The sequence below is a fragment of the Corvus kubaryi genome, unplaced genomic scaffold, assembly GCF_017639235.1.
Source record: "Corvus kubaryi isolate FWS band 111438036 unplaced genomic scaffold, C.kubaryi_AGA036_p1.0 135, whole genome shotgun sequence".
In the NCBI taxonomy this organism is placed as follows: Eukaryota; Metazoa; Chordata; class Aves; order Passeriformes; family Corvidae; genus Corvus; species Corvus kubaryi.
This window is the reverse complement of record NW_024580669.1, coordinates 7,111,140-7,138,433: the sequence shown is the minus strand read 5'-3', so window position 1 is coordinate 7,138,433 and position 27,294 is coordinate 7,111,140. Positions and strand designations below refer to the sequence as shown.

At 38.8% G+C, this 27,294-nt stretch overlaps 1 protein-coding gene across 2 annotated transcripts in view; it reads right to left on the bottom strand.

The window, feature by feature from the left end:
- SEMA3A (semaphorin 3A) overlaps positions 1–27,294 on the bottom strand; it is a 238,064-nt gene that overhangs the window by 139,358 nt on the left and 71,412 nt on the right. Inside the window, exon 2 of one of the 2 annotated variants that reach the window (XM_042053628.1) lies at positions 26,846–27,043. In XM_042053628.1, coding sequence (XP_041909562.1) covers positions 26,846–26,957 — 112 coding nt within the window. In that variant the 5' untranslated portion in view covers positions 26,958–27,043. Of the gene's footprint in view, positions 1–26,845; positions 27,156–27,294 lie in introns of those variants that run through there. The other variant, XM_042053620.1, reaches the window with a different exon arrangement.

Sequence of the window (27,294 nt, the reverse complement as noted above, 5' to 3'; positions counted from 1 at the left end):
ACAGCAGTCTACATGGTAAAACTTCTTTCCTCAAGTAGGAAGGAACAAGGACAATGATGAATTAGGGTTTTCTGTCAGGGCACACAGACACCTAAAGCAGAATCAGTGGGGTAAAACAAGCAAAAATACCCAAGATAATAGCAGTGTATGTGTGCCATGTGTTATGCAGCTGACAGTAGAAACTGTAAGACTGATCAGCTCCCCTAAAACTGAGATCTTGTAGTTCAGAGAAAACTACTGCAAGTAGTTAGAACTACAAACTGAGATAAAGCTAAAACAAAATCTTTCCCCAGTTTTCTGTCAGTGAAAACGCCAGTACTTTCGCTGCTGCTGCTGTTGCATCTCAGGAGTACAAGAACACTGTGGGGGTGGATACAGAGAAAGTGGCAACCATAGACACAACTTCAAGCAAGCAAGTTCAAACTTTAATGACCTGTGTAGGAAGATAAATGAGACTTCAAGAGAAAACAGCACTGTTGGCATGAGGATGTTGTTAGGTGCAGCAGGCAAGCACTCTCAGTGCTGATAAATTGGTAGCTGACAAAGAGCTACATCTTATAGTGATGACTGTGTAAGGAATGATATATTTTTCCTACTAGTTCTTTGTCTTTCATCACATGTGTTTGATGAATCCTAAATTAATATTGTGCTCTGTTTGAAATCAGAGAGGAAAAACAACAGGCACTTATCAATCACATTATTTTATCTCTCAATTATCTTTAATTTAATAATTGTATTATTTTCACTTCTGTTATAACTTTAAGGGCTTCTATTGCAAACACTATTTTTTCAGGTGGTTTAGGTTACCAATAATTTTCAGTAAGAGTACTTTTCCATCTTTTTTTTCCCTTTTTTTCTTTTTTTTTCCAAAAGCTCTTCTCTATATCATTATTTTGTCTAATCATTAGCCTTCCTGGAAATATTAATCATTATGTCTACTAGGCTTTCAGAATAACCTGCGTCAAGTTTCTTTAAATTGCTTCTCTGTTTATTTTAGCCACAGTCTGAATAAAATTATTTGAATAAACAGGTCTGAAGCATATCCTGAATTGTACAGTTGGGATATGAACCCAAAATCCAACATAATTCCTGGCATTATAGTAATACTATTTAGTAGAAGAAAGAATTGTATTAAATTATAAGTGCCTGTGGAAAGGAATTCTGTGCAGCTAGCTCTATTTTACCTAGTAATACATATTTTATTATCCTTTATTTCTTATACAAAAGAGCATGAGTCTTATCTGGGAAGAACTACAAGAGTTTTGGTATGGCATTTTTTGGCAAAAACATCATTTGAGTGTCATTCAGAACTAATCAGCTGAAGTACCAACTTAAAGATACCGTGATGTGAAATTTAATGATACCATGTTATGTGAAAGAAGAAACAAGATTAAGATTATAGAATATCTAGTATTTAATGTCCAACTCAGCCTAAATACTACAGTGCTTTGTGGGACACAGAACTTGAATGATAAAATTACCTAGGTCCAACATATTCCAAGTTAGACCAGAACAGTGATCACAATTTGGAAGCCCCAGAGCAAAGTTTCTAAACTCATTTTCCATCATTTCTTTGCAATATGTGGCATGAAACCCTTTATGTAAGTCTCTCACAGATGGATGGACATTACCTTGAGGTGGTCCTTAGCAATGCTCTATTTCAAATCTCCAAGAAAGTTTCTGTGTTACTGATTTTAGTTTTCATTTGGTCCTGTACTGAGCAAAGTGGTCTGATCTGAAACTTTGTATTCTGAAGACTCGTACATCTCTCTACCTCCACAGGAACAGAAGGTGTTAATGAGAGCACAGTTGTAGTTCTAGGAGCTCACAAAACTTACATAATTATTTTGGCAGCTCAGGGAACACACAAGGACATTTTGAGATATTGATAGATTAATATGGCTCGGCATGGAGAATGCTTTGACTACTGGTCTGTGTTTGTGCAAGTGGCTCAGCCTGCTCTGTGCAAGGGATGGGCTGGATAGAGCTGTGGCAAGGACAGTCACACTTACTAAGCTTCAGCTATTGCCTGTAATTAAAATCCAACTGGCTTGACATTTGTCTCATAAAATAATGGCTACAGAAGTCTGGCACTAATAGCTCACACAGTATTTACTGTTTCACATTTTCCAGGTTTAGAAAACAAAAGGCTTGGTTAGCTAAACAAAACCAGTGTAAGAAATAGGCCAATATATTCTGAATAACAGCATAAAACCAGTTTAGTTGAAATACAGAATAGTTTTGCTTTGCTCATTGAGTGCTATTGAATTTTTGGCATGGAAGAATAAAAAAAAAAGAGCAGATGGTGAAAGAAATAAATTAGGCTGCTGGTAATGGAATACAATATCACACTGAATTATAAAGCATGATGAACAGAAATCCCATTAAATAGGCTCTTACACTCAGTATAAGAGGTTCATATTGTTGAAGTTCATATCTGATTATTTTGGTTTATACTCTATTTTTCTAGACCTTTTATTTTCAATACAGATTTCGACATGAAGTCAAAACAGAAATCCAGGGCAATGTAAAAGAGATGCAAAGGTGCCCTTTTCACAGTCTTCACCCACAAGCCAGACGTTCTAGTAATGTTCTAAAATGCATAGTATTGTAAAATCAATCAAAAACTGAATACTTTCCTTTTTAAGAGTCCTTACTCCCTAACATAGATTCGAAGGTCTATGTGTATGTATGGCTGAAGCCTTAACATCATTTTCCACTCCTTCCAGTTTTAAAAAAAATGTTCCCTTTTGTCTCAAGATCTTGCTTTGTTTATATGTTTAGACTTTGGGGACAATAAACTGCTACTGTTAAAAATCAATGCATTTAAGAAAAAAGTATAAGATGTGTTCATGTGAATGCTGTGGAAGGTACCCCTATTTTCAGAAGTAAAATTACAATGCCAAACTTTGTCCTGGTAAAGAGATATGTAACTTTTCAGGAATTCACAATTTAACTCTTCAGTAACAATGTTTCTATTTTTTAACGTATCTAATCAGCATTTAGGTCACAGGCACTTTGGCACTTTATTAATTGAGGTAGAGAGGTTTAATTTTCAGATATTGAAAGTTGTTTGTCTTCACAATATTCTCACCTTTCTTTAACTTAAGTGTTCCCTCAAAACACAGCACTATGTGGTAAAGAGTCTAATATTAGTGCAGTTGCCTCAAGAGAATTTTAGTTAAGTTAGTGAAGACAAATCCTCTCTAATATCTATTGTTATCATTAATTATTAAAAATATCAATACTTTTCACCCTTCAGTCTCCAGACATTGTTCCAAGATGATTTGGTAGCACTACCTCTATTTAACAGTTGAAACATGAAGTTTAATTTGGTTTTGAAGGTACAAATTGTGCTTTGAGACTTGGCTCCTCTTGCTGAAAACTGGTCGGAAGCCTTGCACTCCACTTCTGAGAGCCTGCTACTTTAACCTCTGTGGAAAACTCTTATTGTCAAGCCCATACACTCCTTTTGGACTTGCTTTTAATAGAGATATGGGGAATCTGGTATCTGGTTTCACTTTATTATGGATTTTTAAAATATAGGGCCATATTCCTAAGGTTTACACTACTCATTTTTACTTTTTAAAAATTATTTTCTTTCAAGACCGATTTAGAAAAACTATATTAACACCCATAGGAATATTTTAGGCCTTTATCTCTTATTATAGATCACTGGTTTCCTATTCTGCCTCTTGCTGCATTTCCTCATCTCATGCCCCACAGGGATGGGGGGATCAATGTCAGCCAATATGTATTGCTAGCCCTGACATTTAATCAACACCTACTTCATCAGGCACCACCAACAGATACAGGATAACTAGAATAATTTCCAAAACTCTGGAAAGAGTCAGTGGTCCTTAGAACTGCTCTATTGCAAACCCCCAAGAAAGTTTCTGTATTACTGATTTTAGTTTTCATTTGAACCTGTATTGAGCAAAGTGGTCTGATCTGAAACTCAGTATCTGAAGACTCCTACATCTTTTTATCTCCACAGGAACTGAAAGAGCCTGTTCACAGAAAGAATATTTTCTTTATAGTACAGCCCTGCAGTAGAGAGAGTTCTTTATTCTTGAGCATTTTGTATGTCAAAAACAAGCCATCTTGGTAACCTCGTGGTTGATCTTTGAGTACATTGTGCAGCTGCACCAAATGCAGCTGGCATAATGCCACACATTTCCTGGGAGTTCTGTGATCACAGGGAATATCGTAACATGCCTATATACATTTCCTACCAAGCATGACAGACTAACATCCAGGGTAATTTTCTACCTCTCATGCAAGAAAATATGATGTTCACTGCATATGCAAGATCTTAACAGTGGCTTGAGTGGATCCTGAATCAAACTGCTTTCCCAGACCACTGTGATATGCAGGTTTCTTCTGGCAGCCCTGTCTGGAATCCTTGTGAACCTCATGCTCATCTTACTTGTCCAGCAAAAAACCACATAGTCATAATCCATACCAGGCATTCCTGCTGGGAAGCTCCTCTAACAAAGGTAGCATGACTAAAGACAGGACACCTGGGTTATGCAGCGCAAACACTTCTAACTTCAGTACATGCCTGGTGCCACTGTCTCCTGATTGACAAATATGACCTTGACCCAAACCCACAATGGGAACAGAAATAGCCCCCGACATTCTAGGAAAAAATGTGCCGAATTCATCTGGGGCAGTTGCAGCAGGTGAAAACAAACCCCTGCTGGTATGACATAATTACAGTTGAGGAGTAGGGGACCACAGTAATGAACAATTAAGAAACCTCTGCACTGAATAAACTTTGTAAACCCTTCAGTTCTTGAGTTAGAGAGCATTCCATATCTGACTTCTCTGACAATTACATATCAAAATGTGTTAGACTCTGTAAAGATACTGTCTGTGCATCATCCTTGGAAAATGCTAGACAACATCAGCACCTTGCTAGATCTCTCTGACGAAGGCAGTGAGATGGTATCACCTGAAAGTCTCTCAGGTAAATAAGATGACAAGACAGAAAACTCTTACTTGAGATGCAAATAGAATCTCATGGCAAGAGAGATTAGCAGCCCTCTGATCCAGTGGAGTGAAAAATATCAGAAAACTGGTATGGCCTACTTCTTCAGGTCAATGAAAACCACTACGGTACGCAAAAGAAATTACTACAGAAGAAAAAAACTTTAGGTCATATGTTTCAAAGTCTGAAAATTTTGGCTTGGATTTCTGGCAAAAGGCTCAAGATTCTTTTTTTATTTTATTTTTTTTTTTTTTTCTATCCCTCTCTAGTATCCAGGAGACATTGCAATATAATGTACTTTCAATATTATTGTCTTACTTTATAATATACATGTCAGAATATACACGTACATATATACACTAGAAGGTACAGAGACTACTGGGATATCTGATTAAAAGTGATCTATGAACTATGGACATGATTTAAAAAATGTATACTATGGGGCAGAGATGAGAAGAACACATAACTTTTAAAGGATGAATGAACAATATTATTTTGATATGGTTTGTCTTTCAAAAGACAGTACTTTCAAAGGTGTTAAACATCCAACACTCCTGCTGACAAGCTACCTTTGAAAAATGGAGGTTCAGAGCTGCTTTAGAAATATCAAAGGTTATAGATAAAACTGAATATAATTTGAAATCAGTCAATCAAAGAATCTAAAAATTCATTATCACTTTGTTCTGACTTTGCTTAGAAGAATTGTAAAGAAGAGCTGCAGAGGTAAGATGGCAGAGACAAAACCAAGCAGTAATTGGCAAGGAGTCAGGGATGTTCAGCTGTAAAAGAACATGGTTACTTCACACCTTCTTCTATAATATGGATTGGATCATGATGGCAGGGAGACTATAAAAAAAGGGAGGAAGAGCTGGTACAGATGTATTCTGGAACAGAATTCTGGAGGATAGAGACCCCATTCCCATCAGAAATGCCCTTGTAACCTCTTGCTAGGCTTGAAATGATTCAGAGTGAATGCTGTCTTGATCCTTTCTTTTTGGTTAGATCCCTGGTCATGTTTGGTTTGGAAAAGTTCAATATACTGATGCTCTTTTATGATTACAGAAGAGCATTTAAAGACATGATTTGCTGAAAATAAATACAGAAATTCTCAGCGTTCATTTTCCATCTTTGTATCTCAACTGCTTTTTGTCAGCTTTCCATCTCTGTAGCATCTGCTAATGTTCCTTACATTTACTCCTTGTAACTAATATAGGTCGATTAATTTTTTTTTTTTTTAGTTTTAGTTGAGTTCAGTTTGGCTTTTTCAGTTTTTGTCCATTCAAGACTTGAATAACTCAGGACTGATGTGGTTGTGTCCTTTTCCCATGTCTCCCAAGGAGTCACAGTATGACCTTGGCATGACCATTATTTCAACAGCATCTCAGCTCTCAGCCTACCTTAAGGCTGACTTGTTAAACGGACTGTCAGGTTTTCCACACAGAAACACTGTTTTGCATTGTACAGTGCCATCCAGCCTTCATGGGGAGATTTAATTTCTCCTGACACTCAAATAATAGCACAGAAGTATGTCAGTGAGTGGAAAACTGACCAAAGCAAAATTAATATAATCCCTTAAAGGTATAACAGACACTCAGAGCATTGTCTTCCCTAACGTCGATAAATTTTCTATTCATACTAATCTACTTCTGCTTATAGTATTATCTGTTTTGTGCTAGAGAGGTCTCCAAACTATTGCCTTGGCAACCAATAAACATTAATCCATGTGAGATTTTCCTCTTGAAATACTTTCTATATTCGAAACATTATGTAGGAGGTAAATTGCACTGGAACTGGAAAAGATGTGCTGATGACTCGATTCACATTTTTCTGGATTTTGCTACAAAATACAGTCCTGGATATTTCTTGTGTGAGAACAAATTCACCAGCAGTCCAAAGTAAAGGAAAGGCTGCAGTGGCCATGCTTGGACTGTATGTTGATCTGCCCCAGCAGACTTGCAGCATCCTGAGCAGTCTAATGAAAGACACAGTGACACAACACAGTTCACCCCAGCCCTGAGGTAGTTTATGTAACACCAGGTCCTACACTGCTTTATGTTACAATCCTTAATTTTCAGCTGTCACACACACGTAATAGCTCAGTTTCAAGGGACCAAACCAAGGGCTGCGTTTAGCTGGCAAGTAAATGTGCAAAAATTGGCACTTGCATCATTGCTGTATGCTAAAGCACCTTCTAGCTTGCATAGCTGTTGATGTATCACCTAGAAGATTTTGTCAGAAAGCCCAGGCAAGCAAATAGTGTCACACCTTGGGCTGTCCCTGCAGGTAAGGCAAGCTCCTGGGGTTGAGCTCAGAAAGAGAAGGTGTGTGGGAACATCAGCTATAACTAAAGGCTGTGGCCTGGTTTGCAAGGCACCAAAATCAATAGGAAAATTCTTACTGAATTTAATAGGCTTCAGATTGCACCTCCAAAGAACACTACTGAGGACTTGAATCCCATCCAGAACCTCAAATGGACCAAGGCAGAGGCACCACCAGTTTAAAGGACGATTAAAGTCCACTGATGCTTTTCCAAAAGCTTGGAACAAGTGTCACAGAAGGGAGAGCAGTAATCCAGGCAAGAGGTGACAGAAGTTTAGGATGCCTGTGACGAGGCCACCTTTTAATGCTCTTGCACAAAGCACACTTGAAAGTCGAGTTGCGTGGAGAATATTTTATTCATAAGTGCAAACACTTTGTAGCATTTGTCAATGTGAAACAACACATTGCTCGGGTCTCTGAAGACATGATGTGAACCATAATGTGTGTTACTTCAAAATAACACATAGCTTGTCACTTATTATTACTGTAATAATCTGCATTTGAATGAATCAACAATGGCAATGCGTACTTACAGCAAGGAAGGAGCAACTCTAGCAAAGAAAAAACTCTGGTTTTGTATTCCCTATGGAAAATAAAGGAAACCTTTTGTAAATAAGGACCATTGTTCCAGACTTACCTCCTGAAGAAAGGTTAAGCCCCTCAGAATGAGTAGATGGTTTCCTTAACATTCAAACTCAACATGGGATTACCTTTTCAGAACTGTTTTCTATGCCTAGTAACACTCCCATATTCATCTATGCCAGAGCCTAGAGGACTGCACAGCTTGTTTTGGAAAACAGTCATTCTTCTTGTGTGACACCTGGAAGTCCCCTGATAATCTACAGTGTTCCAGCCAACTGATATGACAAACTACACCTGAAACCACAGATTAAAATTTAAAAAAAAAAAAAAAAGGGAGAAAGAAAGAGAACGCACAAACAAAGCTTTTCAGCGCCAATCAGAATGAAATGGGAACTGCTTCTCCTCACCAGAAATGTAAGACAAACATATCTCTTCATATTGGAATGAATGTATGTGTGTAACAAACTTGAATAATTTTGCAGCCTTTATATCTCCAGAGAATTGCATAACATGAAAAAGACATGTAAGGGAAAAATTTTGAGAAGAAAAATTGTCAGCTTTTGGATTTTATATGTAGTGGCATTATCACTTAAAGAATCTTTAAGACAGGAGGAAAAGTCACCTTTTTAATTAAAAAACACTTTTTTTCCCTCCCCCTAAAAGGAATAGGTTCCTAAAGACATTCACTTCTCAGCGGCAAAAACAATGCAGTCAGAAAGGTATCAGGCAACTAAAGTAACTAAAGTTGCTAAAGTAACTAAATTTCTTGGATTTCTGAAATTAATCTGATTATACTGTTAAGGAATTTTCAAAGGGGTTTTTTTAATAATTTTTTTTAAACTTCTTTATACCAGAAAGCAAGAGTAAGAGTTATATTCTTAGTGCTCAGATGTTTGTTTGAGCCTTGAACTAAATATTTCTGTTATTTATCAGTTGTACTACTTGTTCTGAAAAGTCCAGATAGAATTTCATTGCACAAAAGCATAGTCCTTGCCTTCAGAACACATGCAATGTCACTGAAAATAAAACAATGTACAAAAAGCCTGTACAGATTGGAAACTGAGGCACAGGGATATTGTCTGACATTACTTAAAATGTTTGTGTAAGATCCCCGAATTGAAGGACGTCTATCCATTCACACTTCTAGCCACAAGACCAATCTTCCTGGAATTAGTAACATCCTTGAAACATGAAGGCAAACACATACCTCAACTTATCAATGTCTCCAAAGATTTATTCTTCAAAAGTAGAGCAAATGTTCTGTTAAGCAAACTATAACCAGTAACAGTACTCATTTTTAAAATAATGTATTGAATCATATCAAAGAATCAGACATAAATTTTTAATGCTGTTTTAGCTGCAATAACTGTTGAGAACTATGTTTTGACACTAGCACATAGCTGAATGTGTCAAGATGGTTTGGAGCTTCACAACTCACATAGGAGCTTTACAAAGCACTGTTTTCTGTGACAACACGGTTTCGTAGTAGGAATAAGGAAAGCCGAGAAAAGTAAGGAAATTTTTTTTGTCTCTAGGGAAATTAAAATATTCCAACATCTGTTTTCAAATTAAGTCAAACAGTCAAAATACTGAACTTCTCAGAGTGACAACTTAGAAAAAAAAAATAAATCCAGGAATGTGTGAATTTTGTTTTTTATCATTTTATCTATGTTTGTTCTGGTCAGGGTGTCCAACTTCCTTAGCCTGTAAGGGGGGAAAACACACTCTACAGTTCAGCCGTGGCCAAGTCATATCCCAAAATCACAAAGCCTGGAAAAGGTTTTTGCTGTGTCTTGTCCCACATGGCACCCTCTGACCCTGAACGGCACATTATATAAATGATAGACGTGCCTCATCCCTTACTTGGACCTGTCAACCAGGACCTGAGACAGAGCTGTATGTTCTTTGCCATCCTGCTATCATATAAGCCTTATGCTGATCTCTGAGTACCCTCAAAGATTTTAATGGGAGTTAACTGCCCTCTTCAGAAAAGAATGGGCAAGAAAGCAGGAAAACCACACAAAGCTTTTACAAACCCTGCTGCTACCCTGAACACACAGAGGTTAATGTCAGATGAATATAACATTACGTGCCTTAGATCAGCACCACAGTCCAAAGTAATGTTTTCATTTGGATAGAACTGGTGGAAAATTTGGATTAAATAGAAACTTCCTTTTTCATTGACAATTCATTTTGATGAAAAAAGCCTGCCTAATCCTTGTAATACACTACCAGACAGTCCCATAAGGCAAATTCTCTGCCAGGTTGCTTCACTGCTCTGCCATTGCAGCTCCAACTTATCTGCCAGCTCCAACCTGGGGAGCCAGTTGTGGTGGTGAACAGTGTGAACTGCTCAGTCACTTGTTTCACACACGCCACAGATCAATTCCTGTATGATAGTGCTTTTCCATTTACCACATATGCTGAACTGCATTTGACCTGGTGGTGAAAGGTTTCATTTACCATTACAGTCACTTCAGCTGTGCAGTCTCCAGTCTGTACACTGATTTATGGATGGATGGATTTGCATATGGCAAACATCCACACAGCTTTATAAGCTCGCATTCATGCCAATAAACGTAAGGTCAGGGCTATGATACTAGTATGAGTAATGTTTTTATTAGAAATAGCTCTCCTTGGGGTTTTTGTTGTTGTTGTGGGTTTTGTACTGTTTTTTTCAATGCACGTAAGGATAACATTCCATTACAATTCCAGTTTAAGACATACGGACACTGCTGAAGAAAACAACCCTTTATTTCTTCTAGCTAGTCTTTCTTCCCTTCTTTCTTTACTTTTCTTTCTTGATTTTTCTTCTTTTCTTTCTTTCTTTGGTCTTGCAATTGCTCTTTGGCAGGTGTACATGGGGATCATTTTGTCTCTAGGTGCAGGACTGAGCACAAATATTGAACTTATGGCAAAATCTCCACTCTGATCTTGGAGATGGGAACATCAGCACAGGGATATTCAGCCAGACCAAAAGTGAGTCTAATGCAGAAGCCACCCTAATACTGAAGAGCAGCCACAGATGATTAAGGAAAGAACATGAGGGCAAAAGAAGATGTAATTCCTGACAGCTCTTATGTCAAAACTGGAGAAAACTGTGCTGGATTTTCAGGTGTGGGGGTTTAGGTTTTTGCTGCGGGTTTTTTTTGTTGTTGTTTGTTTGTTCTTTGGTTTGGTTTGATTTCTTGGGTTTTTTTAGGAGGGGGTGATTCAATAGCATTTGATCTCCTTCATTTCTGGCTTAATTAACTGCCTACGGCACAAGGCTCATGGTTGGGTGCTAACTTCCCTTATAAACACTAAAATGCCCCAGTTTTCAGAAATTTTTACCGTAAGCAAGCTCTCAGTCTTGCCACAATGTATCTTCAACTAACATTAACACTGCCTTGATGAAACATCGTGACAAATATTCTTTCAGTCTTTGTTTCCTGGTATGAGCAAAGATCCACCTCCCACCCACATTCTGTAACAGATTTAGGAATGCAAGACCTTTCATGCTCAAATCATTCACTATGCAATGCAAACGATTATACCCACTGAAACACAAAACACATCATTCATTATTTTGAAACTTAATTATGAACTAGACATTTACATTGAGGAGAGCTAAAAATAACTTGCAGCCGGGTGTGGTGTAATTTTGCACTGTCTGTGGATCTGGGCCAAGTATGGGTGCGTAAATAGCTTCATAGTTGTATACATTAGGTAGGTAAATGCATGCATGCACCTCAGGATATTTCCAGAGCTCAGAATTTGGTAAGTTTCATCCATCTGCTTGGCATCACAGAAGAATAGGCTGAGGCTAGCCAGACCCAAAAAATCCCTTTGCAAGAGCAGTGAAGTGGGAGAGAGCTTCTGGTCTCAGTAGGACAAAACAGGTGAAGGAAGGAGTTTCTCATGTTGCATTTACACTCCACGTGCCCTGGTGACATACTCCATCACCCCACTGGGCTGACAGTTCTGTACAGATGTCTGACGGCCACATGTCCTTTAGTTATCACTTGAACAGGCTCAGGGGCTTCCTCACAGTATGTGGCCTTCTTTATACATGAATCTCTTGTAGGTATGGTAACACATAACGCAACCTCTGCCTTCCAACATCATCCATGGCCAGCATTAGAGAAGTGCTAGGATGCTTCTGTTCCAAGACATCATAGACTTACTCACTCATGAGCTACTCTGTGGGTTGTTCACTGATTGCTAACATAATTTAAGTAACAGCTTCCATTAATTAAATTGATGCCCCTTACAGCCTACTGAAGGACTTCACAGCCAATTGCACCATAACTAGAAGTTGTGTAAACGTGTTTCCTATTGGATTCTATGCCACAAATTGTTTCTGCTCCTATTTTTAATAGAAAACATTATTTTTGCTTCCTTCTTTAAATGTATGCCTATCATAAAATGTGAAAAATTTTATTGCCTCACCACTCTCTACAGCATTTGAGACTTTCTGCAATTCCTTAACACGTGACACAGACCACAATAAATTTTCAGGTAATAGAAGTGTCTGCACAAGTGGCTACATCTGAGTGGCTGCAATCTGAGATTCCTCCTGCCGTTTTGCAAAGAGCACTGAGAGCCCATTGACAAGATGTCTGGGGTGAGGGAGCACATGGCCCAGTGCTCACTGTCCCACTTTGTCAGACTGATATTTGAAAAGGAGCAGGGATTCCTTGCTCAGTTGCTAGCGTTAGCAGTTATTTGGAGTGGCAGGAAAGCAGCTCTGGAGTCTCCTGCTGTGGGGAGATCTCCTGCGCTCTCTCCAACCAGCTCATGTGAGAAGCAGAGTCAGTAGCAACTTTCACTCAAAGTGCCTGGAGCCACAGCTACAATAAAGAAGTAATACTCCAGTAAAGGATAAAAGTTTCCACAATGCTGTACCCTTTTTTCATGGATTGGGAATGGTTATTGAAACAGAACTGCTGCATTGTGGAAACCATATTCCAATATTGTGGTATCACTTTATCAAAAGTTACTGTGCTTGAATCAGCAGAACTGCCTAATGTGTGCTCCATGTACAGTCACACAAATGGGCTTCTGCACACAGGGTTTAATGGAAAGACCCGTTAACAGGGAAAATGGGACAGGGCCTGGATAAGATATGACATTCCTTTACTCAAAAACTCAGTTTAAAATTTCCTGGTCATTTAAAAAAACTGATCACATTTCATATTAATACTCAAATATCTACCAGACTAAGGGTCTTTCATAGTGACTTTAACCGACATTTTGTCCCACCGGACATGAGGATACAATGAACGACAGCAAGGCAGGGAATGCTCCTCTTGTGGTAGAGCACAGCAGAAACATGGGATAAGACAGATCAAAAGGGATTATTACTGAATGAAAACTTTCATTTGCCTAGAACTACATTTTGAACAGTTTTTGCATCATTTCTTCTCATTAAATGGGCAGAGCTCAAAAATTTCAAGTGATCCCTACAAGAGCTTGGGTTGATTGGTTGATTATTTTCTAAGTGAAGAATAACTTGCATAACCTCTCAAAAGGGCACTTCACACCACAAGTGCCAGGTACATCGAAATCAAAAGGAATACTCATGTGAGTAGGTGTTTGTAAGATCAGTAGATTTTTTTTGTTGTTTTTAATCTCCTGGTAAATCCCAAGACAAATCACATTTCATTACAGGAATATTATGTGATAGAGAAAATCCCAGAGCCTTTGAATAACTGCCCTTTGTAAATTTAGTGAATTAAATTCCATTTAACTTTGTGGGTTTTTTGGAACAGCGTAACCAGATCAAATTATTGCACAGAAGCTTTGTGAGAAAGAAGGACCGTGCTGAAAATGATTACAAGGGTGACATGAATTATTTTCTGAAATATGGAGCTTGAATGAAATACATCATGGTATTCTGAGGTAAGTAGATGCAGACTACAAAACAGTATCAGGGAAATTATATTGGTAAACTACAGCAACAGTCCCATGCTCTCTCATTATTAAGGGGTACACATACATAACCCATATCAATTTTGGAGGTGAACTTTACTCAGGAAACGTTTTCTACTCCTTCAGGTTTTGGAGCTGTTTCAGGCATAAAGGGCTTAGTAAATCATTGTCTGTCTCTCCATATACACACATGCCAATTCTATCTAAGCAGATATGAGGCACAATAAAATATGTAGAAAACTGTCTGACTCAGAGTCTATTAAGATTTTGTTTTACTCTGTGTTCCTCATTTTTCTACTGTTTTCTTTCACTTTTTCGCCTTTTTGGATCCATGAAGAACTGTATATTTTGAAGGACACATTTGGTTTTAAAGTACAACATTCAGCTTTATCTAGCTGAGCATGTACTGAAGTACAGCAGCAGAACAGAACAGTGAAATGCTGGGCAGTTTGCAAGGAAGATTAAAGTAATTATTTTTTTGGGTGCCTCCTGGGTGAGATACCTACATAATACAGAATAATACTCAAATCTTTTACATTTCTTTCACTCCTATCACACTTACCTGCCAGATTTTCAGTGAAGGTCTACATCTGCTTACTGCTCAGATCTTGTGGTTTTTTCCCCTTTTTTTTTCCCTCCTTCATTGGGGGAGAAGGAAGAGTGGCTTTTTTTTGCTTATCTTTTATGAAATGTTAAAAGAAGCAGAAAATGTATAGTATTTGGAGACCTGATATTGCTTTTTAAGATTCATTTTTCCCCAAGTGGTCATTATTATAGTAGATCTATCTAAGGTGTGGGAGTTTCCATACCAGTGAATAGGTTAAAGTTTTATGGTGCTGCTTTTCACAGTACTTTGAAATGCAATGATCTTAGCCAGGAGCTAGCTAGAGAATTATTTACATATCTCCCTTCCTACCTCAGCTGACCATTCACATGCAAATGGGAACTTTGACAGCTCCTCCACACATTTATGAAACCCAATTCTCTGTCCATTTTTCAACTCAGAATGAAAGATATGACAATGCCTTAGAATAAAGGCCTGCCAGACTCTAGTTTCTTATTCTGCAATATCGAGTATGAAGAAAAAATCAAAATAAAAATCCAACTTTATTGGAATGGAAAATTTGGGGAGCACAGTGAATACCTATTAGTCATAAAATACGTAGTTATTTCTTAGAGACCATCTGGGGAACAGTAAGTTTAAATCGTATTTGAAAAGCATAGCTGACTTAAGGTCTTGGTTTTTCCTGCTGTGGTCACTCAGAACCCAAAAAATAACTCAGCCCCTCAAAACCTGACTTTTAGAATAGGTTCAAATCATTGCACAGTGGGCACCATGACATCAGGGGAGGAAAATGAAAAGCAGACATTTAAGCTGGCCCTGCCAGTTAAACCCTGTGTTTGAAGAAACTTGACTTGTACTACTGAGCACAGTGGGTCCCAGAACAGTTCACCTCTGCATTTCAGAAGGAGGTTCATGGTCTGGCCCTGCACATGCAAGCAATTGCCTCTTAAACCCTGGTGTCCAAGAGATCTGCCTGGGCAGTTGAGCTCAGGACAATACTGGGCTTTCACAGTGATTATCAAAAATCATTGCTATTCTACCCTCTTGCCAATTGTTACTTTTAAAGGAAAACTTATTTGAAGACTTAAAGTCTTCTCTGGTGTGCTCTCAGTGTCTTATAACCAGAAACAAGTACACATTTCCTTGTCTAGAAAGCTGTATTTCACCTCTCCTCATACAATTTACATACATTGATCACTTCCATATGTCTGGCATAAGGTAAAATAGTTTCTATGCATTGTAATGGGGGTGAACCTACAGTGAAACAAAATTCAGCATTTATCATATTCCTAAATGCTGGTAGAAAAAAAATTTTAAGAGAGTGGCAGTTATGAGAAATGACCTTAAGGGGCTGTTTATGGTCTCAGCTATGGAAATTGTATTAAAAAACTACAAGTTGCATTGCTCAGTCGTGTCCTCATTCCCTTTGGTAAGAAGTCAATTAGCAGAATCAGGGGTCTAAACATGTAGCACTGCAGTCACAGTTATGATGTTACATTTGGTTTACACCAGAATAGTTGATCACTGCTTAAAATTTCTAATATAGAATAATAATACACATGACACTTGACATTTGTCTCTCTGAAAACATATGAAGTCTTTTGACATCACTAAACAGGACCTTTTCCACTGCTCTCAGTTGGTCTGTTTGCCAACCTCAAGAACTAAACCTAGCTCTCCTAGCACCTGCAAAACTGTAAAGAAAACCATGTAGCACGTGTTCAAGTTAGACACTATAGTTTAACATGTCAAACTACAAACTTGTGTCTGAAGTTCAAAAGTACATCAAAATCACACAAAAACTTGCATTTTCCCTGTATTTCCTAATTAATGGCATGAAAATGGTTAGCTTATTATGGAAAAAGAATGCTATTCAAAACAACAATTACATCACATAAGTGGCACAAGGAAGTATAAAAGCAAAGAAAAACATTCCTTGAGATAATTCACTGAAGATAATATTTAAATGCTGCATTTAAGGTATGTGGAATATATGAAACACCAATATTCTTTTCATAGGCCAGGCTGACAAAGGGAACAGGTGCTTTCTTACTTATTTTAGGAATGAGAATGTGAATCTTTGTGAAACGCAAAATTCTACTCATGAATTTATTATAGCAGTTTATCTTCATTATTAGGTCTGAACTAGGGCTGTCAAGCAACAGTTTTCCAGAGAGTGAGTCACAAATGATAGGCAATTATAACTGACTCAATTGATTACTGAATACTTCCCCAAGTGTCTAGGAAAGGTTGCCCTCATCCTGGAGAAGGTGGAGGAACACTTGGGGTATGGACAGACAGAAAAAAAGGATGTGTGCACAAAGAAAGAGAAGGTTTTTTTCCATAATCTCTTGGGGAGGAAACACATACACTTGAAGGAGCCAGGGGGTGTTAACCACCAGTGGCTTGGTAAGGTATGCTCAGACCGAGTACAAAGGGATAAATTGTCCCAAGTGAGGTTTTAGTTCTGTCGGATAAACACAAGAAAAAAAAAAATTAACACTTTTTATTCCTTCTTAATTTTAAAATATGATTATCAGCCATGATAAAAAAAACCCTAGCTTAAACTCAGTGAAATAGGCCAGAATCTCATGAGCACTCACACACCATTGGCAGACAATACTGCAAAGACTAAATACAAAGGCTCTTCTCCAGAGCCATCTGTAATCACCTTCACAGTGTATTTAGTGTGAAATAGAGGTGGATACTCCAAAAACACTGTGAAGGGCTCCTGTATAAAACTGTCTGGAATATCCAAATGGAATTAAATTAGATATGCTTTCTGCATAATAGGGATGTGTTTCATGTCACAGGCATACATGGCTGTGAATATTACTATTACAATCACTTTAAAGTACTTGTAAGGCCTTTCTATGTTGATCAAAAATAAGTTCTGACTGAACTTTGAATACACACATTAATGGGATTATTCTGAGAGTACGATACAGCTCTGAATAAGCATGGCAAGTCTCTGACCTTGAGCAATTCCTCATGAAATCACTTAATACCACTTTACAGGTGAAGGAGCTGACAAAGAGCCAAGGAATTAATAGGATTTCACATTTATGGTACTTTCTTTGATTCTCTTTACAGTATAGACTTCCTGTGTATCATCAGCTGTGGTGCTGGGTTTCTGTTAACATCCAGCCTCCATTTGTAGGTGATGTAGGTGAGATTAACAAAACTTTCCTAATTTATGACTATTGTCCAGTAAAGAGTTGAATTACAATGCAGGTTTAAAGAATGATGAAACACGCAAAATTGTAAAAGGATGCGAGAAAAGGAAGTAGAACATCCAGTAGTTTCCCATTACAGATGAGAAACAAAATCTGAAAAAATAGAATTAGAAATTTATGTAATTTTCTATCTCAATAATACAGGCTGCAGACAAAAGCAAAGACTTTCAACATATATTATTGTTGTTAATACTTTACTTCATAACATCCCTTTAAAATGAACTATGAAAAACTTCTTTTAAATTTTAACAAATTCCTGAATAGTTTCACTTGAGATGAAATCTAGCTTGCCAATTTGCTGCAAGTCAATTTTTATGGCTAGAGTACAAACAACTAGGGTTACACATTTGGAACAAAAATATAGACTGGGATTTGCCATTCTGATAACCCAACAGCCAGTGTCCTGGAAATTCTGCTTTGCTGATGTCTGTGACCTTGCAGAGAAGTCCCAACTGGAGCTTTTCGAAAATGTTATCACACTTTCCTGCACAACTGAATATTCACTTGGTCTTGGTGGGTGGACTCTGAAGCTTCTTGGAAGAGCAGCAATTCAGAATGAAGCGATTTCCTAACTGTGCCATTTGCAGGTACCTCAGGAATACATTTATGTTGTTGTCTACAGGGTCATCAGAGCAAGAAGTTTTGATAGAGCCATTAATCTGTTGTAGTAGAAGTGAATACAGGGAAAAATGCAATCTTGAAGATAAAGTTGTTTTTCCCAGATCCCCAGACATAATTTCTGCTGTCCCTCCTATCCCTCAATGGGAACTGGATTTATCACACAGCCCCAGCAGGATGGAGACCTTGGAAAGGACCTGGTGCAGCGGAGAGGAGATCAAGCTGGCCTACAGGTAATACTGAGTGTTGTTGTTGTACTTCGAGAAAAAGAGCTTCACTAGGAGTCAGAACCATTCCAGGCTCTACATTCATGCAAAAGTCATGAAGTTGCACCGGGAAATCCATGAAAGAAGTAAAAGTAAAATTAACACCCTGAGGTATCATCTTAAGGGACCTCATTCTGTGCCTTGGCCACACGTGGGATCTGTGTCTAGCAGAAGAGAGTTATTGCCATTCCAGCATCAGCTGGAGATGAAAGCTGTACCCTGCACTCTCTGCAGCTCTTTTGGATGCTTGTGAGCTGTATTTATCACGTGATTCCTCTAGAAAAGGCCACCAACCCCTCCCCCTTGAAAGGCAGCTCTAAATCCTTTAAATTATCTCACAGAGCTTTTTTGTGTCCTTTTCTCATACAAGGCTGGAATTTCAAAAGAAGCCAAGAGGGGCCGTCAGAACCAACATGAGCTTTGCTTCATTAGAGTGAGGAGTAAAGGAGAGCTTTTTTTTCCCTCCTTCCATAAGTTAGATGAAAGCAAATAACTACTTCATTCCTTAGATTGTTCGCTGCAAGATCCAACTTTGCATGAAAATATTTATAAGAGATGAGAATTTTATTTGACTGCTCACTTCTAAAGTTTCTGCAACATCCAGCTGGAGAGATAAGCAGGCAGCCCAATAAATGTCAAACAACTTTAAAACATTAGAAGAATGGCAAAAACTTCTGACTTTACTGTTTGGCTATCAAACAGCAAAGGATGAAAACTAGATGTGACACAAAGTAGAGTAGCGCTCACACATTTTACAGACTGCTGTAGATATGTCTTGTTCAAGGGGGATCTGTAATCCCCAAAGGGAGAAAAGAATCCCCCAAACTGTAAATCTATTTAGAATTTTTAGAAATTAATAAATTAGGTTTCATTCCACTCTCACTATTGAAATAGTTCAGCTGAAAAAGTGTCAAGACACCTGTCCTTTGAGTTGCACATATACACAGGGAATTTTATTTGCAAACTACACACTGTGAAATTGAGACTTGAGTATGCTTTTCTCTTCAAAGTGCAGAAACATTCAGAAGGTAATGGGGCTGGCCAGGGGACAGCTTATTGAAAGCTCTAAATGATTAAGCCATTGAATTAGCAAAGCTCTGGAGCCCCAGACAGTCACTTCCAGCATGTGTCACTGGATTTGGGATGATCTTATTAAGGAAGAGAGACATGGGAAACGTGAGAAGTAAATTAGATAATTATTTAAAAATATGAAGAATGTAGCGGTACTGTTCATTTCTTTCTATACTGCAAGTTTGATGCAAATTTAGAGTCACAGGTGACCTCAAGATCACAGATACTGAGGCCATCCATATGTTTAATCAGCTCAATTTTTACACAACTTTAAATACTCATTTAGGCAGAGGCAGTTTCTTAAATTAGGAAGCTTTGGATCAGAATACAGCCTAAGTCCTTCCATAGCAGTTAATTAGTACCTTCTTTCGATACATTCCCAGAAAGAAAGAAACTAAATAAATGAACAAGAAGCTTAATTCCTTTTACAGTCAATAACAAGTGATGAGCACCCTTTAAAGTCTCATTCAGTCTGCCTAACCCAAGATTATCTCTCTGGAGGTACCTCTCCTTCCCCTGACACTGAAAAGAGCCTAATGTGGCCGACTGTGTCAGCCACAAAGAAAGAGAAAGACGCCACAAAGAAAGAGAAAGACACCACAGAGGACCTCCTGTGGTGCGAGAGGTTACAACACTCAAGATTTCTGATGCTCTCAACAGCTGTGGCCATCCTTTTCTCTCCTGTATACTCAGGCACTATCCCACTTGGAAAAAATAGGAAAAGTCAAGTAAAAGTACTATCCCCACAGTTATGCTCACTATCCACAGCTGTTACTGGAAGAGAGCAGCTAACTTATATGAAGGCTGCATGTGGGAGGACCGTGAACTTGCAGACATTCCTGAAGGGAGCTTTAATCCTGCAAGGGAAGGAATTCACTGAATCGCCCACCAACACCAGCACACCACTAGAAACAATTTTTACATGCAACCTTAATTAACAAGAGCACCCTAAAAGGCTACAGAACCTCCATTTAAAAGTTTGACATAGAGCTCCCAGGGTCCACCCCACACATTTGCTTAAAAATAAGCGTGTGGGAGCCTGAAAACAATGTTATCCTTTTTAGCTTTCAAACAACTGGAAAATGTCACAACCATTAACACCACTTCGAAGCATTTGTTTTCCTCTCAGTCACTTAGGCACTGCCTCAGGTGAAGATATGATTTTGCTTCAGATTGAACTGGGGTCAACTCAGGCTCCAGCTGATGAAGAAAATGTTGAAAATACTGGAACAACTTTGTATTGCAGGCGCTTCCATTGTAGTGTTCCAGGTATGCACATGAGGGAGAAGTCTGTGGGCCAGAGGAAGTAAATAAAGAAGATTCTCTAACAGCAGCTGCGGGCATTAAAGGCCATATGCAGAATCAGCGATTAAGCAAACCAAAACCATATTAAAAGGATCACAGTATAGCAATGCATTAAATTAAAACTGAAAAATACTTCCAAGAAAAAAAGAATGAGTTAAAAATACAAATCATTTTGTGGTTTCTTTTCAGGTGGGAACTCCATGGAAATGCTTTCTGTGCATACAGAGTCACATGCAGGAGAGATTATAAAAAATAACCCATTTACATTGTAACATTGTAACAACCTGCCATGACTGGGTTTCTTATTATAATACTGTTTTGCTAAGTGTTATGGAATAAGTATACACCTGAAAAAACCCTAAGCAAATAGATGGGTACTTCAGTCCTGATCAAAAGCTTCAAGCACAGAAGTATATTTTAAGGCAGACTTCACATATCAGAAGATACACTGAGCTCAGTGAAACTATGGATATTTAAATTCCCCACTAGGTCAGAGTTTTAAAGATGCTGTTACAAACAATACAAGTAAGTGCTGCACACACCTTGTCTGCAGCAAAAGAATAGTGTTTCCATGGCTGTCAATACAGCATTTTCCATGAATAATTCAGTCATTTGCAAACCATAGAGTAAAAAAAAATTATAGACAACTCCAGCTTCTCAGAAAAGGGAGGCTCTGTAATTCAGAAACCACTTTTTCCACTGGATTTAAATGGGAAAGTTGGAAATGCAAAACGAGAATGTTGGGCTAGGTTTTCACCCTCCTTGTTCCAATTACACTGCCTGTCTCAGGCCCTAATTAGCTAGCTGAAAATTTCCCTATATAGGCAAGATCTGAGCTTTGGCACTTCCTTCATCAGCTTCTCCCTCCTGTCAGCCTGTGGGCTGTCAGAGCCAGGCAGGGTAGTCCTAGCACCTCCCTGAGAGTTCCCAGGTCTTGGGAAGACCCCAGTCAACCAGCGACAGAAAGACCAACACACAGATCTTCCCTGAAAGACTCATTATTTTGGGGCAAAAAAAAAGTTGAAGTGGCTGTGGCTGCATTTGGTATCTTAACCATCCCACAGCCTCCTACACTGACTGAACTGCGAGGTCCAAGAGTGCTCGAGCCGTGCAGAAATTTTGTCACAAATGGTGGAAGGTTAAGATGCAGATGTCCCTGGTTTACATCCCAAAGTCTTCCTCCTAAGTTAGGGCTGTTCTCTCCCTTTCAGGCATGTCAGAGAGGCTTTTCCCTCAGACAGTACTCCTACAAGATAGTTTAAGCAAAGGTTTTTAAGCCACTACCTTGAAATTTGAGACAAACTCCAATACTGGTCCCAGCTCAAGAGAAATAGGCTCCCTTGCCAATATTTCTCTCCCCATTTCCTTCTCCCACTTTGTCCTGCTTTCCCAATATTTGCAGAGGTATTGAATTGTGAGTTATAAAGTTTGATGGAAAGGAAAAACCACAATCAAACCCACTGGCAGGTCATCAACTACAACCAGACTGGGTCAACAAACTACAAGCCAGGTATCATATTTACATTAGTGTACATACAGGTAATTCAGTGTGGTGCCATTCCTTCCTCATCACTCCCTGTGGGACAGATTGAAACAGACAGAAGTTTTGCCATTGCTTTCACTAGGGCCATGATTTCATCTGGATAAAAATCCATGCTATAAAATTGTAAATCAACTGCACATCAAGGATGGAGTAGTTGTCACTATCACTGCAACTTTAAACAAGACACTTACTTTTAATATGGCTTGAATTGTAGCCAGGGAGTAATAGAGCTAAATCTGTGTGCAATGCTTTTCCACTTACTTTTTCTCAAGTAATATGTATCCAATTGAGCAACAATAACAAAGGAGAACCACACATGTACTCTTGCAAAACATACTTACAGCATTTAGTAATTTTCAATAGACAAATAAGATGTGACAGATGGATTTGAGAAAGTTGGGTTGACAAGATTTACTCATGTGGAGGCAAAAATCAGGGTTGCTTTATGAAAAAAATCTGCAAATCAAGGAATTGCTAATGAACACTTTCTTGGGGCTTGTTTGTTTATATTTAAAGGGTACTATAGCTAGCTCCATCTCTGTTTGTGCTGTTACCTCCCCATACAGAGAACAGCAAAAGAAAATACAAAACAATAAACGATACAAGAAATCCATCTGGAGTTAAGGCTATATTTATTGTTTTAAACTTTGCACACTCAACTTGATCACCGTCTTTCTGAGAACTCTGTGCTCAATAGGAGTTTCCTAAACAGAATCTGTGACCTGGTGACACAATATAGAGACTTACAACGAACATCAGAAGTGAAGTCAATGAGATTAGAAAAAAAACAACAAAAAAGCAAGAAGAAAGCCCCCTACACTCTTTAAGGGAAGATTCTTTTACTTTTGATATATCAACAATGACATTTCTCGTTACTCTACAATAAGGATACAAAGTCTTTGAAGGACACAAAAAGAGGAGGTCAGTGGTTGAAGAGCTCAACTGAGCTTTCAGTTTTATGGCTGGTTTTACCACATTTAGGCTATGATCCAGCACTTAGTGACTTCAATGAACTTTGGATCAGGCTTTTAATCATACTAATTCCTTTTGACTGAAATAAGGAGATGAGTAGCATTTGAGTAAAACTTTTCCAACCCATGTACAAAGATGAAAATGCTTGGAAACTTTATAAAGTACAGAGCAAAACCCAGAAGCTACTGGACAGGAGCTTCACCACAGATTTCAGATGGACAAGGATATCCCTACCACTCTCCTCAAATTTCCTTTCTTTAATATGCCAGCAGAATCAAGGTGATATAAACCAAATAACCAGAACTTTGTTTCACAATAAACAGAAAGAACCTTTTCAGGTCACAGACGTGGCCTTAACATACGCATTTATACACTTTCTCTTCTACTTCCTATCCACACCACGCCCCATAGGATGCTTTTAATCTTCTGCAAGACTGAGCGACAAGAAGTTAAGAGGAAGTAAGAACAGAAGTTCACCAAAACTTCTGTCCAGCAACCAGGGAAATAGCAGAGCTAATACTGGGCCTTTGAAAGCAAGTGACCATAGGAAATCAAGGTTGGCAGGGATTTAACCCTTCATGACATTTCGCTAACTTTTAAAGCAAATGCCTGAGCTTTTTAACCATGTTTGACATCTAATTAGTCGAGACAAACAAGAAGTTAAAATACATCCTTGATTTTCTTTTGAAATAAAGCACCAACACTTAGCTCCAAGGTATCTGTTTAGACAAACAAGCACACGTCTTAAAAGAAAGCACAATGACTGCCACAGAAAAGTGAAGTCACCTGGGTCATTCTTTTCACCCTGCATGTTTGGGTTTTTTTTTTTCCAATATCATAAGTTTATTTTACTCAACCACATCTCTTCATGGAGATGAGGAATGGGTAAGTAACTGGGTAGCTTCTTTTTCTACTTGCAAGCAGTTTAAATAGAGATGAATCACTTGGTATCACATAGTCACATGGCAGTGAAGTATATCCAGAGAGATAAGTATTAGCATGTGAGGTATTCTGTCAGTACCTAAAAGACATATTTTCAATACCCACAGCATTTAAGGATGTTCCTACGCAAGGTGTTAACATTGATCGGTGCACTGAGTACTGTGCTGGAAGCAAAATTTGTCTGGAAAAGCACCAGCTGACAAGGCTTAGTCTTCTCTGACTAATAATGATATCCCCATACCTGGGGATCAATGTAGCAGCACTCTCCTATTGACCTGGCCAAGCATTTACACCAGTACTTAATTTTAAGTATGTGAGCAGTCTGATCTGATTTTTAGAGTTACACATGTTTGAAGTCAAATGTGTATCTCAAAGGCTACAGTGTGAATTCCTGTAAGTCTTCAGACTTCAACTTGCTCTGGATTTAGGCATTTACTGTCTTCACTGCATAGGAAACAGGGTTGCTCACCATTTGAACTCATTTTTGTTCCACAATGATCCACCAAGTATAAAACAGTTTTGATGTTCAGCTCAGTTTCCTGTTTTGATCATATAGAACTGACCATATAGCAAAATTTGATATCTGATATTTTAAAAAATGAAAATGAGGCTCTTTATCCCAGCAAGAGCAGAACTGGAAAACAACCAATCAGCAGAGCAGCAAAACATTTTTTAAAGGGTCTATAGATACAGCACCAGTGAGGTGGGAAAAAAAACAGAAGAAGAAAAAGAGAAAAGAAAAAAAGAAAACCACCGTCAGTCACATTTGGCCACTCTTTGAAATTAGTTTCTGTGCATTTAGCCAATATGAGCAGGGGTAGCAGACTTGAGCCATGGATAAACTTTAAAAGGGTGAAAAAAATAAACAGTAATTAATAAGCCATTAAACCCCTTTACAGGATATTTTTATAGCATTTATGCTTCTATATACTAATCTGAGTTTCAGTACGATTGTAGAAGTTTGGAAGCAATTAAGAGTTTTTTAATGAGTTTTTTGACATGACATGTAGTTACAGTAGAAGCTATCTTTAGACTCCATTATTCAAAATAATCAATTTTGTGTTAAATACAAATGTTTTTTCTCATTAACAGACTCTGAACCCCTTAAACTGTTCTTTTCATTCATATACTTTATAGTTTAAATACACACAAATATGCACATATGAGTTCTTTAAGAAAACCCGGCACATGCATTTATTTCACACAGTGCATCCAAGTTTTGCAGGTGCTTAATTCTTTTTTTCATCTGGAGTGTGAAGATGACGCCTGCTCTGTATCAGAGAGGACTTTCCCCCCTCTCATTTGCAGCATGAGAAAGATGAAAAAAAAGGAAAACGTATTTCTACTGGCAAGAGATGTATTGACACTATGCTGTAAACTGAGATTGACATCTATGACCAGGCAAGCACACACATGTTCTCTTTTTCCCTCTGTAGAAGCAGCGTGTTATTTTTCCTCTCTGCTTTCAGAACTGTAGCTGCTGCTCCTTCTCTCAGCCTTCAATAATCTGAGAATTATGAGGAGGCAGCTCTTCAGAGAGATGTGTATGTACCTAGGTGTATAGCTCTCTGTTTTAGAAAAAAATACTCTACAGCTCTTACATTTTAAACTTCTTTCCCAGTTGTACATTCCTCAGATTTGATGAATTCTTCTGAAAACGTACTTAGAGCGGAACTATGCTGATAAAGAGAAGAGCCTGTCTACTTCACCCTTCTCCTTTAATACCGGCACTATTATACAAAAGTTAATTACTGACAACTGCAGTGTGAGTGGCATTACACAATTTCAAACGTAAATGTAATCTCACAGCTCTCTTTCTTCAGTTACACCTTCCCTGTGATCTCTAATGACACACATCAGAGTACACCGAAAACAACCGTGGTTCAAATAAATCGCACTGCATTAAACATCCATAGGCAGCATTTTCTGGTGCCTAGCAGTCCTCTCCTCCTTTTCTGGACTGATCTGTTCCTTTCAGTTTATAGTTTCTTGGCAAACCCACCATCTACTGCTTATGTTAGGCATCTGATTGTCAGATTTGTACAAACTGAATATTCATGACTTGAAAATTAACCACTTCATGCCTAAAATATAAAATTAAAAAATATATAAATCTTCATCTATTCTATGATGTTTAAAGCAGATCTGGGATGGTGGCTGCACTGCATGCCCAGCATGGGGGAGATGAGCTGGGTGGCCAAACGCGACTCATCGTTTTGAAGAGTAAAGTCCGGTGAAATAGCACAAGACTGAAAAATGCTCTAACAGGGATCAGCACGATCCGGAGTCCTCGTCTGCAACCGCAACTAACTCTTCTTTGTCTAGGTTTAAACTGCCTGGTACCGACCGCAGCACGGAGAGGCTTTTTAAGTAAATGTTTTCAGAAATTTCTCCTAATGTCAATTTCCCCTTTGGAAGATAAGGAAAAGCAGCGAGGAAGGTGAGGAGGGAGGCAGTGACGGAGCAAGGAGGAGAGAGGTTCGTAGGAAAACCGAGAATAAGAGAGAACAACAGACTTACCTTTATACGATAATTTGAGCCTTGGCACATTATTCTTCACATGCTGGCAGTTGACTCTTCCTGCTAGTAATACTCCCAAGGAAAGCAAGGCAATCCCCCTGAGCCAGCCCATGCTGCAGCAGCCACTGTAGGGTCCCCGCCAGCCGCAGCCGTGGCGCTCCCCGTCCTGCCGGGCGCCGCCGGGGAACTTCAGGCAACCTGGGGAGCGGAGGTAACAGGTGATGGGGGTGGGCTCCGCTCCGCGCCCGCCGCGCCCCGACGCCGACGCCGCCGCTGCCGTTGCCGTCCCGGCCCCCCGCTCGCCGCCGCCGCCGCCGCCGGGGCAACTTCAAGCCCCTCTCACGCACACGCCGCGGGCCGGAAAGGGAGGCAGCCCCCGGGCGCGAGCGGCGTGCGGCGGGGGGGCGGCTTTTTTTTTTTTTTTTTTTTTTTTTTTTTTTTTTTTTTTT